We start from the raw sequence: 17,990 nt of genomic DNA on the forward strand, positions 1-17,990 counted from the left end.
GCCCCTTTGCCAAGTTCATCTGCTGCTTCTTGCCCCGGATCCCAGGGGCTGTGGCCACCTCCTCCCTGGCCAGCTCCTTGCTACTTCTGTTGTAGTGAGTCTGTGCTGACAGGCAAGCCTTGGCCTTGCAGGAGAGGGGCTTCCAGACTGCGCTCTGGCCTTTGTTAGGCAGCGAGCTTGAGGAAATGGAGAAGAATGGGCTGGTCATGTGGTGAAGCCGGCAGCAGCATTAGAAGTCCTCATTAGCTGCACAGGATGTTATATCAGTTAGGGCTCTTATGCAAGAGAGAGAAACCCAGTGTAGACTGGCTTGTACGAAAGAGAATTTTTTATTAGCTTACTTAACTAGACTGAGTTTTGATTTAGCAGTTCAGGGACGGCAAGAACCCATTTCTTTCCAGTCTGCCCTCTGTGGTTGAATTTCATCCTCAGCTCGCTTCTGTCCTGGTGGTTAGATGTCCGCAGCAATTCTAACTTCATACCCGCAGCCCTCCTCCCAGAGGGAGAGAGAACTGGCTTCCGGAGGCTCTGTCACAGGACGGAGTGGCCTTTCCCAGAAGCCCCGGAAAATTTCTGGTGTCTCACTGACTCACACTGGGCCATGTGCTCGGTCTTAAGCCAGTTTACTGACTATAGAATGTGCTGTGTTGATTGGCTTAGGCTGGATTGCCTAAACCAATCACTATCCGGCTGGGATGGGAATACTATGTCTGAGTTAAAATGGTCAGGGCTTCCCGGCCGGTGTGGCTCAGTGGTTGAGTATCGATCTATGAACCAGGAGGTCTTGGTTCAATTCCCAGTCAGGGCACATGCTGGGTTGTGGGCTCGATCCCCAATAGGGGGCAAGCAGGAGGAAGCTGATTGTTGATTCTCTCTCATCATTGATGCTTCTATCCTTCTCTCCCCCTCTCTTCTTTCTCAAATCAATAAAAACATTAAAAAGTTAAAAAATAAAATGGTCAGGGCTGAACCTGAGAGCTAGGGGTGGGGGTAGTTTCCCCCTCAAACAGCACAACGCAGAGGAAGGGGGACGGAAGTGATGGCTGGTCAGCTACAGTGTCTGCCACAGGCTTCCGTTCACTGTGTTTTCTCTGTTGCTTCTGGTGACTGGCTATGATATAACACTGTGAGCGGAGCCCTGCATATTGAATTCCACCCCTCACCCCCCAAGACAATGACACAGATGCTATCAGGGAGACCAAGGACACATACTCCAGGAACTGCGGATCAGGAAGGGAAATTCTCAAAAGTTGATAAAGTATCCCCAAGGTACCTTAGACCTGGTCTGGTAAACATTGAACAATGAGAATAAGAACTAGAGAAAATTATTGCAGGCAACCTTTAACCTATAGTAATTATAAGTCCCCACAAAACACTAAAGTCCAATACCATTTTTCTTTTAAAACAGTGTAATACGGCCATATGTCCCTGTAAAGCAGTGGTTCTCAACCTGTGGGTCGCGACCCCTTTGGGGTTCGAATGACCCTTTCACAGGGGTCGCCTAAGACCATCGGAAAACACATATATAATTCCATATTGTTTTTGTGATTAATCACTATGCTTTAATTATGTTCAATTTGTAACAATGAAATTGGGGGTCACCACAACATGAGGAACTGTATTAAAGGGTCGCAGCATTAGGAAGGTTGAGAACCACTGCTGTAAAGAATATCCCTACCTTGTATAGATATGAGCTTAATTGCTATAGTTGATTATTTTACCTATTTTAATTGGTATTACCAAGCTCTGCATAATATAAAGACTTTGAAGTTGCACACTAACAAACAAAACAGGGCAGTCAGTCCTATAGGGCTTGATTTCATTCACCCCAGCCGAGACTCCTAAGAAACTGCTGTCTGGGGCAGGGAAGGACTGGGACAAGTTCAGAGGGCTCTTGAGGCGTGAGAAACATGGTGATACAAAGGAAACCACCACTTTGGTCATGAGTAAGTTGGAGCAGAAGAGCAAGCAGTTTATCTTTGCAGATGAAATTCATGATTGGGGCACAAGGTTACAAACTCAGAGCCTGTCTCCAGCCAGGCAATATTCCCTGCCGTGCCCCTGCGGGAAATACATGCACAGAGGGCCAACCAGGGCAGGGGAGCCTTTCATTATGGGTGGGCCTTGACTGAAATCCTAACGATGCCCTTGAGTGAGCTAGACTGTCCATGTGCCAGAAATCAAATCCAGGAATTCTGGGCTGGGTTGCAAAAGGACATTGGTGCTTAAATGCATGCTGTGTCCCAGGGCGGCTGGCTGCAGAGGACACCTCCACAGTGGAGGTCTTGGACAGCTAGTTCTAGTCCCTGTGAAGACACTTGTAGGACAAACCTTTGAGCATGTCCTATCAACTTGCTGAGTCTAATTTCTCATTCATGACCAAGTGTGAGGAATAAAGAAATAAAATGAGAGGATCTCAAAAGCTTCCTTAAGCACTAGCTTTCTGATTATATATATATATATATCTTTATTGTTGAAAGTATTACATATGTCCCCCTTTGTCCTCCATTAATCCCCCCCAGCCTGCCCCCGCCCCCTGCCCCAGGCCTTCACCATCCTATTGTCTGTATCTAGCTTTCTTATTCTTGGGTTCTATGCAGGGTGTGATAGGAAGTGTCCTAAGGAATTGAGTTGGGGTTGAAGTAGGGACTTAAATCCTCTGTGACAGGACAGACAGACAGACAGATGATGACACAGTGGATTGCATGCTGCAGATGTCTTAAATAGCCACCAAGTGGCGGAATGGCTGATTGCCCCAAGTTGAGTGTCATTTTTTTGGACACTACAGATACTGCAGTACAGCCACAGCTCCCTGAATAGCAGGGTTGTTTCCTTTGCCAAGCCCAGCTTGGATTGGATTTTGGCTGCCAGGCTAGTGTTCTGTGACATCCAGATGTCAGGGATCTTGTGGGATCAGTGTACATGAGGCGAGATCAGAGAGTGACTGGCAGATACTTCTGTTAAAAAGTGGTTTCAAAGCCATGGTCACATGGCTGATTCTGAGACTGATCAGCCCCACCGGTGTTTTTGGTTTCCTCTTTTGCTAAGAGTCTGATTGCCAGTGGTGTTGCATGCTGTTGTGGTTTATCGTTTTTCAGCCATCCTATTGCTCAATAATCCACATGCGCTCCACTCTGAAACAGTTAACACCGGAGCTCTACCTGAACAGGAGAGGAGTTATTTGTTATTCTTAATATCAGTTTATATAAACCAGTGGTCCCAAACTCAAATCTCTGCGGGAACCAGGCAAGAAATACGACTGTGTACGTAAATGGTGCTTTGTCTGATCAGGGGCCTGTAGCCAACTTGCAGAGAATGGGTCCCATCTAAAGGCATTAAAGTTCAGGTGAAAAACAAAACATATCTGGCCCAAGAAAACCCTGTGAACTGGATTCAGACCTACGGTTACCAATTTGTGATTCCTGGGCTATCTAATCTGACTAATCAGCTATCGTTGTTGTGCTTGCTCAGCTTCAGAGATGCCAGATTTTATGAATGTGAGCCTTTTGTAATTTTGTTTTTATAACACATTTCAGCTTTTTACCTTAGATTAAAAGACTGACTATTGTTGGGAAAGTGGTAAAAACCATAATTTTTACCCACAAATTGGAAATACTTCAAAAGAAATAATGTCCTCATGAAAATCATTTCTTTGGTGCATGGCCATTGGAGGTTGAATCAATTTGGAGAAGCAGAGATCGAAATCTCAATCAAAACAATTATGAGGGTTTTACATCATTAAAAAAATTGCATCACTGAAGATAAGGAACCCCAAGCATTTGAAACATATACTTCTGCCCTGGAAGTTGTCTGCTGAGTATATACACTCCTTTTTGCCTTTTCTTACTGTTAGCAGAGGTGGGGTTAGTGACCAGGGCGAAATTGGAAGTGGGACAAGCTTGCTTTCTCAAACTTCCAGCCCTCCCTACACTTCTACCATGAGTGCCATGAGTGAACAAAGAAACCAGGGAGTTCATTTATTCTTAGATGTTAGTCACCCATGGGACTTTCTGCCAAGGGATGCTTGGATTTTTTAAAAGAATCTGATGGTAGAACAGAAAATAGGGCTTAGTCCACAGTACCACGATTCCAACGAGAGTACTTCCTGTCGTGCTGAGAAGATGATTGGAGGGTTGGGAGCCTCCCAGGTAAGGCCTTATGTTGCCTTGCTTCCGGTAAGGCCCACTGGACTAGCACGAGCCACTGAGCATGGAGTGGGGTTCAGCTTCATTCTGTTTTATTTACATTATTCGAACTCACATCAGAATCCATGCAAATTATTGCAAATGTGTTTCTGTAAGGGACTGATGGCACCCAGCTTCCCTGTGCCTGGTGCTGGCTGGTGGGAGAGTTCTGGGAATTTAAATATTGCTTCAGCAAAGAGACTCAAAGCTGTGCTGAAGTTGTGTTCTTTTGACAGTGCTTTCTCTTCAGAGTGCTCTCAACTTGTTTCTTTCAGTGAGACTTTACCGGCCATTAGTCCATCAGTCCTGTCTGCAGCTCCTTGCAGCTTGGCTTCTGTCACCAGTCATGTTACTAAGTTGTCTTCCTCAAAGCTCCCCAGTGACCACCTGGTCCTCATATCCATTGGCCTTTACTGTAGCCTTTCTCTCTGACTGGTGAGCCTTTCACCCGTGGACTATTACACATGCTGCTAACTCTACCTGGAACCACGCTTTCTTCTTTTCCCCCTCACCTCCTCTTCCTTGGCTAATTCCTGATCCTCAAGTCTTAGCTTCTTTCAGGAAGCCTTTCATGATGACTCCCTTCCCCAGGTTTGGTTTATGAACTCGTCCTATGAGCCTTCATAGCACTCCATACTTTCCTGCTGTTGTACATATCATACTATATTTTGTCATGCTCTATTTTAATTAGTGTCCTCCCTTCTTCCCCGCTGTCCTGTGGACTCTGTGAGGACAGGTGCCATGGTGGTTTTATCTATACCATGTGCCTTGTGCCTATACATGGCAGATGCTCAATAAATGTTTGCAGAACGAACTACCTAAATGACGATGACATCTGAACAGTAACGTCTGCATTTCCTGTAGAGCCGACAACGAAGCCCTGGTTTCCTCCATCAACCTTTGGTTCTTCCTGAGACCGCCAGTCAGAAGATGTTGGATATTGTCAATAAAGAGCAGCTTCTGTCCCTGAGGAGGAAGGCGGCTTTCGGGAAACCCAGGCCGTTCACATTTAGCCACTTCATGACTCGGGAGCAACTCTGCATTGCTTATGTTAAACAGTGATGGCTACCTGTCAATGAAACCAAAGGAGAGATGAGTTCTAAGGGTTCTGACTACCAACAGAGTGGGTAACGCATCGTTCAGGAGACCAGGCTAATGGGTGATAATGATTTTACCATCATCATGGAGAAAGAATCTGAATATAACTGATTGGCAACAGTAGGGAAACATATACTAAGAGTTAGAGGGACTGATAAATGCTGTGTAGATATAAAACTGTGTAGACAGTACTGTACTCTCTGGGCCATTTAAGGAATTTCCAAGGTAATTTTATCAATGTGCAGTTTCACTTTAATGATCTTAGAACCTAATGCCCCTCCTCTCACCTCTGAGAACATGATTCTGCTATATGACGGGTGTGACATCTATAGATCTATGTATGGGAACAGGCTTTCTAGAGCATTTAAGAGAATTGTGAAATCCTGATCGTATGCATCTTCTTGTCTCTTGAAATTGGATAGACCAGCGGTTCTCAACCTGTGTGTCGCAACCCCTTTGGCGGTCGAACAACCCTTTCACAGGGGTCGCCTAAGACCATCCTGCATATCAGATATTTACATTACGATTCATAACAGTAGCAACATTACAGTTATGAAGTAGCAACAAAAATAATTTTATGGTTGCGTCACAACATGAGGAACTGTATTTAAAGGGCCAGAAGGTTGAGAACCACTGGGATAGACATTGCTGACTGGGTGTAATGACAATGAAAAAGGACAACTTTATTAGACAAGGTTTAGTGAGCAAAAAAGTAGGTTCATATCTAAATTACAGAATAGTGTGATTAATGATATTAGTTTGTAAAAAAAAAAAGTATGATCCATAGCCTTTGTTTAGTGAAGATTGCTATGCAATCTACTTTAGAAATATTTTCATCCAAAACTGTGAAGCACTTTCTTGAAGAGCCCTGGTTATATGGGAACCAGTCTGATAGAAGAGGCTCAACCATGTACCCACACTGGTTGTCCTGCTCAGACCTCAGACTCGGGTGTGTGAAGTGGAACTCCTCCCCTTCCCTCCTGCCACAGCCGTTGCTCCTCTGAACTTCCCCTTTTCTACGAATGTCTAGCTCCCTCTTTCTCCAAATCAGCCAGATTCACAGCCATTGTGCTGGCTGTGCCCTCTGACCTCTTACTGCTCTGTATCCCTCTCGGAGCATATGGCATATTTGCTTTGAAATAGCATTATCTGTGCTCTGCTCAATCAGAGACGCCATAGTATAGAGAAAAATAGCAAGGAATGAGGTCAAAAGATCCACATTCTAGTCTCAGTTCACCCTTAGTCTGATCTAAGTGACCTTGGGCCAGTCACTTCATTTCTTGGAGGATCTGTACCCTCACCAGAAGCAAAGGAGCCAATAATACCCAAGATTTCTTCCTTACAGGTTTGTTATGAGAGTTCGTAGCCACGTATGCAACAGCACATATCAAGCTAGAATGTACCATCTTGCTGAGCTGAAGTAAGAGTAGAGATATGTTATGTAATATATCTTGCATAATACCTAGTGTGTAGTAGGTACTTAATAAGTTATACTTATTGCTGACAGTATTAAGAGATAGCTTAATCTAAACACAGAATTGTTTGGTTCTAAGCTGGTTGCTGGTTCAGAGTTTGCCACTATGGCCCAGGGAGTACTTTTTCCTTCCTCTGGTCCAGATTACAGGATATTTGGGACAACCAAGGTGCTGGCTTTTTACATTCACAGGTATTTTTATTCATTAACAAAACATATGACAACATTAATTACATATTGTGCAATGATGGATCCCAATGTGGCTTTAAAACACAACACGTTGTGCCCTAACCGGTTTGGCTCAGTGGATAGAGCATCGGCCTGCGGAGTGAAGGGTCCCAGGTTTGATTCTGGTCAAGGGCATGTACCTTGGTTGTGGGCACATCCCTAGTAGGGAGTGTGCAGGAGGCAGCTGATGGATGTTTCTCTCTCATCAATGTTTCTAACTCTCTATCCCTCTTCCTTCCTCTCCGTAAAAAGTCAATAAAATATATGAAAACACAGCACGTTGTAAGCACAAACAGGCTCCAAGGGGAAGCTGGCTCCTGAGAACCTAGCTTGATAGAATGTTTACCACCTGAGAGAAGTTCATGCCTTGAGCAAGGAGGTATCTGGATTGCCATCTGGGATTTATCAGTGTATCAATTCAGGTGGCCCAGTGCCGGATGTTAGTTCTTAACATAAAGGAAACAGAGCTCCCATTCCGAGGACCGGGGGGCGGGGGGGGGGGGGGGGGATGGGGGGGTGGTTTCCTGCTCTTTTAAAGTGGGCAGCTGCTGCTGGTACCTTGCAGGCCCTGGAAATTCCAAAAACTGCAATGGAATTTTGTTCCATCTGTTTTATGAATGGTTCCTAGGACAACTGGTGGGTTTGGTAGGTGGCTGGTAAGGTTGCCTCCATGAAGAGCAGTACAATCCATTAGATGAAGCCTGGACTCGAGTGGCTTCGACTGTGGGTGTTTGCATTTGCTCAGCACTCTGTTTATGAAGATGTTAAAGGAAGTGCATCCATTCTGTGCGTGTTGTAAAACAGAAGGGCTGCAGCTGTCAGACTGTTTTCTTCTTGGCTCTTTTTCTGATAGATTTTTTTTTGTAAACCTGGTAGATTTATGAATTAGTGCAGATTATCAGCCTCAGTTCTGCAGATGCAATGCAAATTTCCTTTTGTTGTTTTCTTTCTTTGAAGATAACATATTTATGTATGCAGTTCGTTGTAATGGACTTTTTGCATAAGGGGAAATTAAGCTTGTTCTTATGTTGTCATAATTCAATATTATGAAACGATTAAATAAGTAGTTATTTAGTTATGTTGTGCCTTCAAAGTGTCCAGCATGTGTTCTATCCTAAAAAGAAGCAGGGGGAAACCCACAAGTTATAATCATGTGTTTTAAAAGACTTACAAATCTGCCTTGAGTAGCCACTCAAGGTGTTCTGATTCATCATAAGGTTTGTTTCAAATAATTTCCAGTTAATGAAAACAAGTAGCAACATCTCTGAATGATCATCTACTTTTCAAATCATTCACATCTGTGTGCAGGGGTGCACATTCATGATTTTGCCTCTGGTTGAGTCATTCACACTCACTCGCATTGCCGTTGCTTTTTGTGGGAGACGCAGGTCGGTGTTTCAGCGGGCATCTGGGTGCCCCACCCACAGCCTAATGATCTCTGCTGCCTACATGGGTGTAGGGACTGGGGCAGCCAGCAGTGGTGGCAGGTATGAATGATGATATTTCTTGCTTTGGTGGGCACTTGAATTTCAACCCAGGGTCTCATGTAAAGGAATGTGTGTGTGCGTCAGCCTGTTCCTTCAGGGACGAGGCTACTTTTAGGCAGCGTGAGTCTAAGGCGGCATTCAAGCAGATAGGTCTCAGTGGCAGCTGAAATACGTAGACGGGACAAAGGTTGCCAAACATTCTTCACTCATGCCTCTACGTGTTTCCATGTCATTTCTAGGGTAAAGCAAATACCTGACAGTTTCACTTATGAACAGCGTAGGTCCACATAACTTAGTAACTAATTATGCACTAATACTAGTAATTTGTGTCTCCTCAAAAAATTAAAAATAGTATCACTCTATGATCTAGCAGTTCCACTCCTGGGAATATACCCCAAAATAACGGAAAGCAGAGATGTGGGCAGGTTTCTGTGCACCCATGTTCACAGCTGCTTTATTTATTTATTTATTTATTTATTTATTTATTTTATTATTTTTTGTTAATCCTCACCCAAGGATATTTTTCCATTGGTCTTTGAGAGAGAGTAGAAGAGAGAGGGGAAGACAGAGAAACATCAATGTGAGAGAGACACACTGATTGGTTGCCTCCTGCATGCACCCTGACCAGGGCCGGGGAGGAGCCTGCAACAGAGGTATGTACCCTTAACCAAAATCGAATCTGGGCCCCTCGGTCTGCAGGCTAATGCTCTATCCACTGAGCCAAACTGGCTAGGGTGCACAGCTGCATTATTTATAATAGCCAAAAGGTGAAAGCAACCCAGGTGTCCATTGACAGATGAATGGACAAGCAAAATGTGGCACATACATACAATGGAATATCCTTCAGCCTTAAAAATTTAGGCAGGAAATTCTGACATAGGCTACAATATGGTTCAACCTTAAGGGCATTGTGTTAAGTAAAATAAGTCAGTCACACACGCAAAAAAAAACACTCTACACTTCCACTTACCTGAGATACCGATACTCACATTCAGAGACAGAAAGTAGAATGGTGGTTGCCAGGGACTGAGGGGAGAGGAGAATGGAGAGTTGGTGTTTAATGGGTACAGAGTTTTGGATTTGCAGAATTAAAAGGGTTGTGGAAATGGATGGTGACGAGAGCTGCACCGCAATGTAAATATATGTGATCCCACTGAACTGTACTCTTGAAAATGATTACGATGGTAAATTGTATGTGATTTTTTCTTACTACAATTAAAAATTATAATGAAGAAAACAAACTACTTTTTAAAAAGAAAATATTAATTGATGATGACTGGCTATTAGGAAGTAAAGAGGATTCTAAAGAATAGAGGCGTAGCCGATGAAAGGAGCAGTCATTTTCCCCGGGTTTGAGATAGAGCATCAAGCATGAGCTTCCCTCACTTCCACTCCAGACCTTGTTGGAGAGGGAAGGGCTGGCTCCTTGGATGGCAGAGAGGTCACATGATGCTGTGCTGGAAGAACCTGCTGGAAATCCACCCTCTGGGATGCTGGGGACATCTGCTCATGGGGGGTTTTCTCACTGGAGGCACTCTGCTACATAAAACCGCCTGGGGGTGGGGTGTCAGAAGCTGCTGGGGGCTGGGTGCTGTGACCACCTGGAGAGGCAGTTGCTGGAAAAGGTGCCCAGGTGCCAGGGGTGCCACGTGTGCCTGTCGGAGTTTGCAGCAAGACCACACCAGAACCAGGGAGGAAAAGTTTGTCCTGTAATCCCTACACTTCGTTTCACTGCCAAAGCTTAGAACTGTCCCAGCTGGCCAAAGAAACCAAGCATTTCAAGTCCCATCTTTACTTCCTCACAGCCAGTAATGAAGGGTGCATTTGGAAAATGGATCACTGACCACCTCACAACTTCTCAAACCTTCAACTCAGATCCGATCCCACCACCCTCATTTGCTTTCCCGCATTACTTTTCAGTTGCTTTTTATCACAGCAACCACCAGCAACCTAGCTTTGCAAAGAGATGATGTCATCCAAAGAAATGTAGCACATTCTAATGTTACACCGTGAGCTAGCTTGGATCAGTCGTTCTTGCAGTGTCTGAGACAGGCTGTGTTTCCCTCCAAATTTAAAATATCCTGCCACAACCCCTGGGAGTTTGCTATAGTGCCCTGAGGCACCAGGGCACACAATTTGGAGATCTTAGGTCTAAAATGCATCTCTTTCAGCAATCCTGACCACACCACTCTAAGATCTGAGAATCCAAGATGCTGATTGGTTAAGAGTACAGAAGAGTCAGATGTAAAGTGAAAATTGTGTGGGGTCAATATTGTTTTTGAAAATGTCTTAGGGAATTACCAGATTGGAGAATAACATACATCTTCCAGTATATATAAGACTGACTGTATCAATGTTTCCTTTAGCACTGGGACAGGTGGCTGTTTCTTCGGGACCAGGTGAAAGAGTTGCCTTATCTTTGGAGGCACAGTAATTTGAAAAAAATACATAGTCTTAAACACAGCATTTACCAGCAGTGCCTGAGATGCTTATAGTGTGAGAGGCAAGGAGATGAGAGTCAGGGAGGGACCAGCAACTTCTGTGCTTACTCTGGGGCATGAAATCATTACATGGGGATGGTGGCTGATGGCACCATTTAGATTGTTATTTTCTCTCTCTGTTTGGGGCTGATTGTACATAGCTGAAACTGAGAAAGTTAAATGGCATGTGATGGGACGTTGCTGTTGAAATAGAGTTTAGATTAAGAAATTAGTGATTTTTAGCCATCTTTTGTTTCTCCTAGGAAGTGAATGGGCTTCCTAAGACCTTTTTTTTAGGTAAGTAGGCAGGCACACTCTTCATGTTAGCAGTTTCCTAGAAAATACATTCATTTTGGTGATGTCTACAACTTGGTGAGTCATAATTATTACCTATTTCTGTAGCTGTTCTATAAGGAGAAGCTGAATAATTTAAGTTTTATAATCTGACCTATTCAAATGGGAAAATTCTGACCTATGCCTTTCTGGGCTACCTGCAGAACAGCCCACCCCAACCCCGTTTGGATAAGTTCTGCTTTGGTTCACAGATTCACCACCTGCTGAGTTTGTCTGTTGAGTTTCAGCCTTGGCTGCTGCCACCCGGCAAGCCTAGCCAGCCTGTCCCTTGGCCTCCCAGCCTTTCCTGCCTCTTAAACAGTGACTAGTTGGCACAAAGGTTAACTTCATGGAGATCCTACCTGAGTCAGAAACTCAATGTGAAGATCAGATTCTGACAACTTGGAGTGCATTACACTTTCAAACAGACCTCAGACCAGGAGTCTGTGGCCCAAATTCCACACAGGGAGCACCACTTTGTTTTCTTTGACCAAAATTTCAAATTTCGTTCAGAAACATGAGTAAAGCTCTTAACTGCTCAGATGCAGTCAGGTAGGGCCCACTGCCCAACCTGTCTTGGCATAATTTTCAACCCCCTCAGAGTGGGCACATGGAAGGGAAAAGCGATTGTCACTGCCGCTGCCTCGCCCGGAGCTGCTCGCTTCTGAATTCTTCACAATAATCGATGACAGATGTGCGGCTGGCACTGCAGAGTTGCACAACTGCTTCACATTGCATTCAACTGCAACCCGCTAGCCAATGTGAGGGGGTCTCCAGTAGGTTAGTGAAAAAGAAGATTCAGTTAAAAATGTATGTTTATCTCGTCACGAAATTATTTCAATGCTGTAAGGAGTGAAGATAGTAGTTAGAGTGGAAATAATTTGATAATCACCGCCCTTCAACTTGAATTTCAGTTCATTATGAGGAGTAACTTTCAGATGATTAGAAAGGAAAGCGTCTGTCTCTGAAGGGAGTAAGTCTATGAATAGCAGTAACGGAGGAGATTTGGATGAATGAGTATTGCCTGGGATGTGCTTAGGAGATTGCTTTACCAGTCGGGAGAGGATTAGAGTAAAGGCCCTCTTAGGTACTTTCCAAGCCCGAGTTTCTGTGACTGATTATTGATCACTTTTTCCTCCTGCTGCTTTTCTAAAGGATAGCCAGGGACGTGTAGGTCAGAAGTGACCCGTCTGGCCTGGATGGTATGGTTCAGTGGTTGAGCATTGACCTATGAACCAGGAGGTCACGTTTTGATTCCCAGTCAGGGCACATGCTTGACTTGTGGGCTCAATCCCCAATGTGGGCATACAGGAGGCAGCCAATCAATGATCTCTCTCATCATTGATGTTTCTATTTCTCTCTCCCTCTCTCTTCCTCTCTGAAATCAATAAAAATATATATATTTTTAAAGTGACCTGTATAGCCCTAGCTGGTTTGGCTCAGCGGATAGAGTGTCCGCCTGCGGACTCAAGGGTTCCAGGTTCGATTCCGGTCAAGGGCATGTACCTGGGTTGCGGGCACATCCCCAGTAGGGGGCGTGCAAGAGGCAGCTGAATCGATGTTTCTCTCTCATCAATGTTTCTAACTCTCTATCCCTCTCCCTTCCTCCCTGTAAAAAAATCAATAAAATATATATTTTTAAAAAGTGACCTGTATAGACCCAGTCTCAGCCCTGCCTCTCTTCTTACTGGTGAATCCTTTCTGTAGCCCCTCTCATGTTCCCCCATGTTGACCTCATGAACCTGGGGACAGTAAAGAAGTTCAGTCCTTCAATTTTCACTTTCTATTGTTGGGCCACACACATGAAATGCCACACGTCCTGCGTATAGTATCTGCAAAGCCAGCATTTAGGACTTCTAAATAGATGCTGCACAATCTAAAACAATGTGGCCTTATTCACAAAAAGTATTTGGAAAAGGGACAAAGGGGGACTTCATAATTTTCGGTGCTTCATCACATTATTGACTCATTCCATTATAGCTACCACCCTGTTAATTAGATGGCGTTATCCCCACTTTACAGGTGTGCAAACAGAAACTCAGAAAGGGTCAATGACTTGCCTGCTTTTAGAAGGAAAATGAGAGAAGAATAAGTAGGGAAAACACCTCCTAACGCAAATGAGGTAGTACTTACTAGGCTATGGTGATCAGACCCAGGTTAGCCAAACTGAGCAGTGTTATTCTGCAGGCTCCTGACAGCTTGGGATCAGAGGGGTTAGTTAGAGTCCTGACCAAACTTTTAATTAAAAATAAAGGTTTGTAGTTTCATGTACCTGAATAAATAGAAGCTATTGAACTTACAGTTTAAAGCATTGAATATCAGCAGTGGAATGACTTTAATTTGAAGCTGTGATCTAAGCATTTGAACAGAGTGCTTTGAGCTGCCTATGCTAGAATCATGGCCAGCTCAAACTCTGGAAATCTCCCAATATAACTAGCACTCTTTGAGTTATTCTTCTGCAAAATAAAGGACTTGAATTTTACATGAGTAGTTTAATAGAGTGAGAAAGTCTGGATATCAGAGACAGGAGGCCGAGACCGCATTTGCTGTAGTCTAAAGGACATTCTTATTAGTCTTGTGACATTGAACAAATCCTATCACCTCCCTTTCTTTAATTACATGTCTGCAAAATGGGTAGGACGACCCAAGGGAGCTAATTGGAATGTCTGAATGAAACCTATACAGGCATCATTGCTAAATATTATAAAAGAAAGATCATAAGTCATAAATTCTTTAGATAATAATTTCAGACCTGGTTTTGAGAGTGTGTGTGCTTAATCACCTATTCAAAACTTTTTAGCAAGGAAGATTTCTTAGGAGAGAAACAAGAGCAAACAAGAACTTCTCGGAGACCACTGCATCCCAGGTGCGTTGTTGCCCCGTGTGGGTGCTCACCTCAGGTGTCAGCACTTCTTCTGTTCCCTCAGCATCCTCTACTCACACTCCGAGCACTAGTGAGCAAGGAGGATATATTGAAGATGTCACTAAGGAGAGGGTTACCCATAACAAACTGCAAACTCCCAGGCAGGGCCCGGCAGCAGCTTTCTCCCCTCTTCCTTCTCCACACTCACACTCATGTTCTTCCTTGATTCAGAGCAGTTCTGTCCCATTCCCCCGACCCCCCAAAGACCCCAACCTAATCCCAGTACCCAGCAATGCGTACGCTGAAGAGCTCTTGAGGCACAGGACGTGGCCTCCCGGGAAGGTGCTTAAGTGACCTCCACTGTCATTGGTGGCCCCCAGGGGCTATGGAGAGAGACCCATTGAGTCCCTCCTCTCTCTGGAAGGTTAAATGCAACAGAGCGTCCGAGGAGGGTGAGAAGGATGCACACCCTGCCGCCCCAACCATGTGAGACTGAAAACATCTTTCACGTGTAAGGAGAGAGACTGAAAACCAGCTTTACATATAGATCATGGAAGTCTTCAAAGCCTTTCAAAAGTATAGACATAACAGAAGACAAGTTGAGGGAAGCCTCAAAGTCAAATAGAAGAAAGCTACTTTTGATACCAAGTATAAACAACCTCACCTCCCCCCTGCCCCAACCTACAATCTTATACGTACAGATTCAAAATCTTATCAGCAGGATAGAAATAAAAAATGTTGAGGAAATGACTCTTTTTGTGCCCTGGGGTTCTTATGACCTAGAAGCTGTAGGTATCTAACTAATTTTCAGAGCTGTTTAGTATTTTTCACTGCAGAGACCATACAATGTTTTTGATGTGAGCAGAGTATATCATTCCTCCTAGATAAACTGCACCTTCTCCTCCCAGGCTTGCTGGCCTTCTCATTTGTCTAACAACTTACTGACCTCCCCCATTCTTTTTTTTTTTTTTTTAATCCTTCCCTGAGGATATGTTTATTGATTTGAGAGAGAGAGAAACATTCATGTGAAATAGAAACATCGATCAGTTGCCTCCCATAAGCACCCTGATCCCGTTCTTAATAGACATCTTGGCAGTGATAAGCAAAAGGCCCAAAAGCCCAGACTTTTTTAAAAAAAATTTAACAGATTTTTGAGGTATAATTTAAGAGGAGATTTTTCTGCTGTTCTGTGCTGAAGTTCAGTTTAAATGTGGTATGAATAAACCTTCCTTAGAACCAAGGTGACATGGAAGATTGAGTTCTTTAATTCTGTGGTCAAAATTATAGCAGTAAGGTACGTATCAGTGGGGCCCCTTTTCCTGTGACACTTGTAAATATTTGATCATGACTGACTGAAAAAATCATCAGAATCTCAGCCAGCATTTTAGCTCTCCCATCTTGACACAGAAGGTAGGAGATTCATAATTAAAATGGGTAGGAGTTCAACTTAGTATTTAAATGCAGTTTGATATTAAATGAGAAGTGTTGCTAACTTGGTTGTCATTTTTTAATCAGGTTGTCTATAATATATTGTTGGTATGACTCGCAAGCATTTTCCAAGCCACCCAAAGTGATGTTGGAGTATTTCTTAAACATCTAAGAGCGAACAGGCTCCACCTACAGGAGATAACAAATCGTTATTATATTCTAAAGCATTATTCACTAGGGCTAGAAAGGAGCTAATCCCCTTTTGAATAAATGCAGAGCAAGCCCTAGCCGATTTGGCTCAGTGGATAGAGCATCGGCCTGTGGAGTGAAGGGTCCCAGGTTTGATTCCTGGCCAAGGGTATGTACCGCGGTTGCAGGTTTGATCCCCAGCCCTGGTTGGGACATATACGGGAGGTAACCAATCGATGTGCCTCTCTCACATGGATGTTTCTCTCTCTCTGTCTCTCCCCCTCCCTTCCACTCTCTCTAAAAACAAATCAATGGAAAAATATTCTCAGGCGAGAATTAATAACAACAACAACAACAAAACGCAGAGCAAAATCAAGAGGAAGTGACTGACCTAGTGTGTATGTGCCAGTCCCAGACAATCAGCGGCCTTTTGTCATCCTTTCGCAGGGTGGGGGCATGGGCAGTGTAGGGCCCAGGGGACACAGAGGGCTTTGAGGTTGTACAGGTGAACGAGGAGCATCCTTATCCACATACTTAAAAAAAAAAAAAAGCTGAGCATTCCTTGCACGTCAGCTAGATCAGGACATTAAGTTCCTCTCCAGGTTTCCTGAGGGTCCTGGTGAATGTTCAAAGATCACCCGAGCTGCTGAAATGACTCTAAATTGAATTTCAAGGCTGACTTGGCAACGTTTGAACTGTTCACTCAGCAGTTGTTCTCCTTGGCTAACCTGAGCTGGGCTGAAGGTCTTTTGGGGAACCCCATGGAAAAACAAGTAGGACATTAAGGACATGTATTTTGACACACCTTAATGTGGTTTGTACATCATTAGACTTGCAAAATGACATTTAATAAACAATTCTTATGGAGGCACTTGCTGAAAGAAGAGGTTGAAAGTGAGTACTGCCTGTGGTGGATGGGGCCTGGAATTTGGGTTGCCTGACTTTGCATAATCATCACCTTGAAAAGGTGTTGCGCCTTCCTCCAATTATAGATGACCGGGAGCTATCTTTCCTGTGCAGTGTGCAGTCCTGATGAGGTCCTGCAGGGCTCCGGTGGGGGTGGGGCGGGGGGACACCTGGGCTGCTGTGGTGGAGGGCAAAGACAGATGGTGGTGGTGGGCTCCTAGAATGTCCTTTCCCCAGACAGGACAGGCAAGGTCACTTCTGACTAGTGAGGAGCATTTCTTTGGATTTAGAATGATCCTCTTGTCTCTTCCATGTCTGAGGTTGCTGGGTGGAGGACACACCTGAGCAGCTCCTGCCGCAGGATTAGCAGAGGGACCTCGCAGGAGCTGCGACTTCAGGGGGTGCAGCTTGTTACCCTTTTGGTGGTGAGGTCACCTCGCAGGAGCTGTGACTTCAGGGGGTGCAGCTTGTTACCCTTTTGGTGGTGAGGTCCGTTTCCGGGAGGCCCTGCAGTACTGATAGTTTCCAGATGTTTCTCCTCTTGTCTCCTCTCTGACTGGCTGTGTCTTCCTCTCATCATCCTTCCCTGTCAGAGATGTTGAGATAAAATCCTGCTTGGGTCTTAAGCATGTTAGAATCACTCAGCAGTTGGAAGTGATTTCATATCTAGGCCTTATATTGACATTTATAATAGCTTTCGCTGCTTGTGAATAGCATAAATACTCTTTTTCTGTTCAAATCCAATATTGAAATAAAACCCAAGAGCATCTTTTACAAAAATTTACTTTTAATGGTGTGATAATTTGTAATAATCTGTGTGGTACCTTGTGGTTTTCAAATCACTTGTTGTTTATATTACCTTATTCAACACCAAACATAAATCTGTGAAGTAAATAATACTGTTTTTATCCCCATTTTCCAGATGAGAAAAGGAAGGCTCAGAGAGGTTCATTAATATGACCAAAGTCATACAAATAATAAATGGCAGAACTAAATTTTAATTCACACTCTTTAAATCCATATATTTTGTATATTGTTTTTATTAAGTTTATCATAGTGCCTTTCCTGTTGCCCCCCCCCCCCCCATATAAAAATGGGAAATGAGGGAGGAAAGCAGCTGGAAATGAACTTATTAAAAGAATATAACTTCTCTCACATTTTTCTAATCGCTCTGTATATCTCTCCATAGGACAGGTATATCGATGGCCGGCCTTGTCCCCAACTCTCCGAAGTAAAAACCAAGGCTTTACTAAGCTAAAATGCCTTCTTCTCAGCCAATTGTAGGAGCCTGTGGAGCAGCCCAGGGGGCAGAATTGCGAT

General features: G+C 44.0%; 1 protein-coding gene across 1 annotated transcript in view; it reads left to right on the forward strand.

The window, feature by feature from the left end:
* The first annotated feature begins 16,565 nt into the window (after positions 1–16,565).
* Positions 16,566–17,990, forward strand: part of TNFAIP8 (TNF alpha induced protein 8) — a 42,277-nt gene continuing 40,852 nt past the window's right edge. Inside the window, exon 1 of the mRNA XM_081089907.1 lies at positions 16,566–16,658. Within this exon, the coding sequence (XP_080946033.1) occupies positions 16,604–16,658 (55 nt within the window). The 5' untranslated portion in view covers positions 16,566–16,603. The remainder of the gene's footprint in view (positions 16,659–17,990) is intronic.

Source organism: Myotis nattereri, assembly GCF_964212035.1.
Source record: "Myotis nattereri genome assembly, chromosome: 4".
NCBI classification, from domain to species: domain Eukaryota; kingdom Metazoa; phylum Chordata; class Mammalia; order Chiroptera; family Vespertilionidae; genus Myotis; species Myotis nattereri.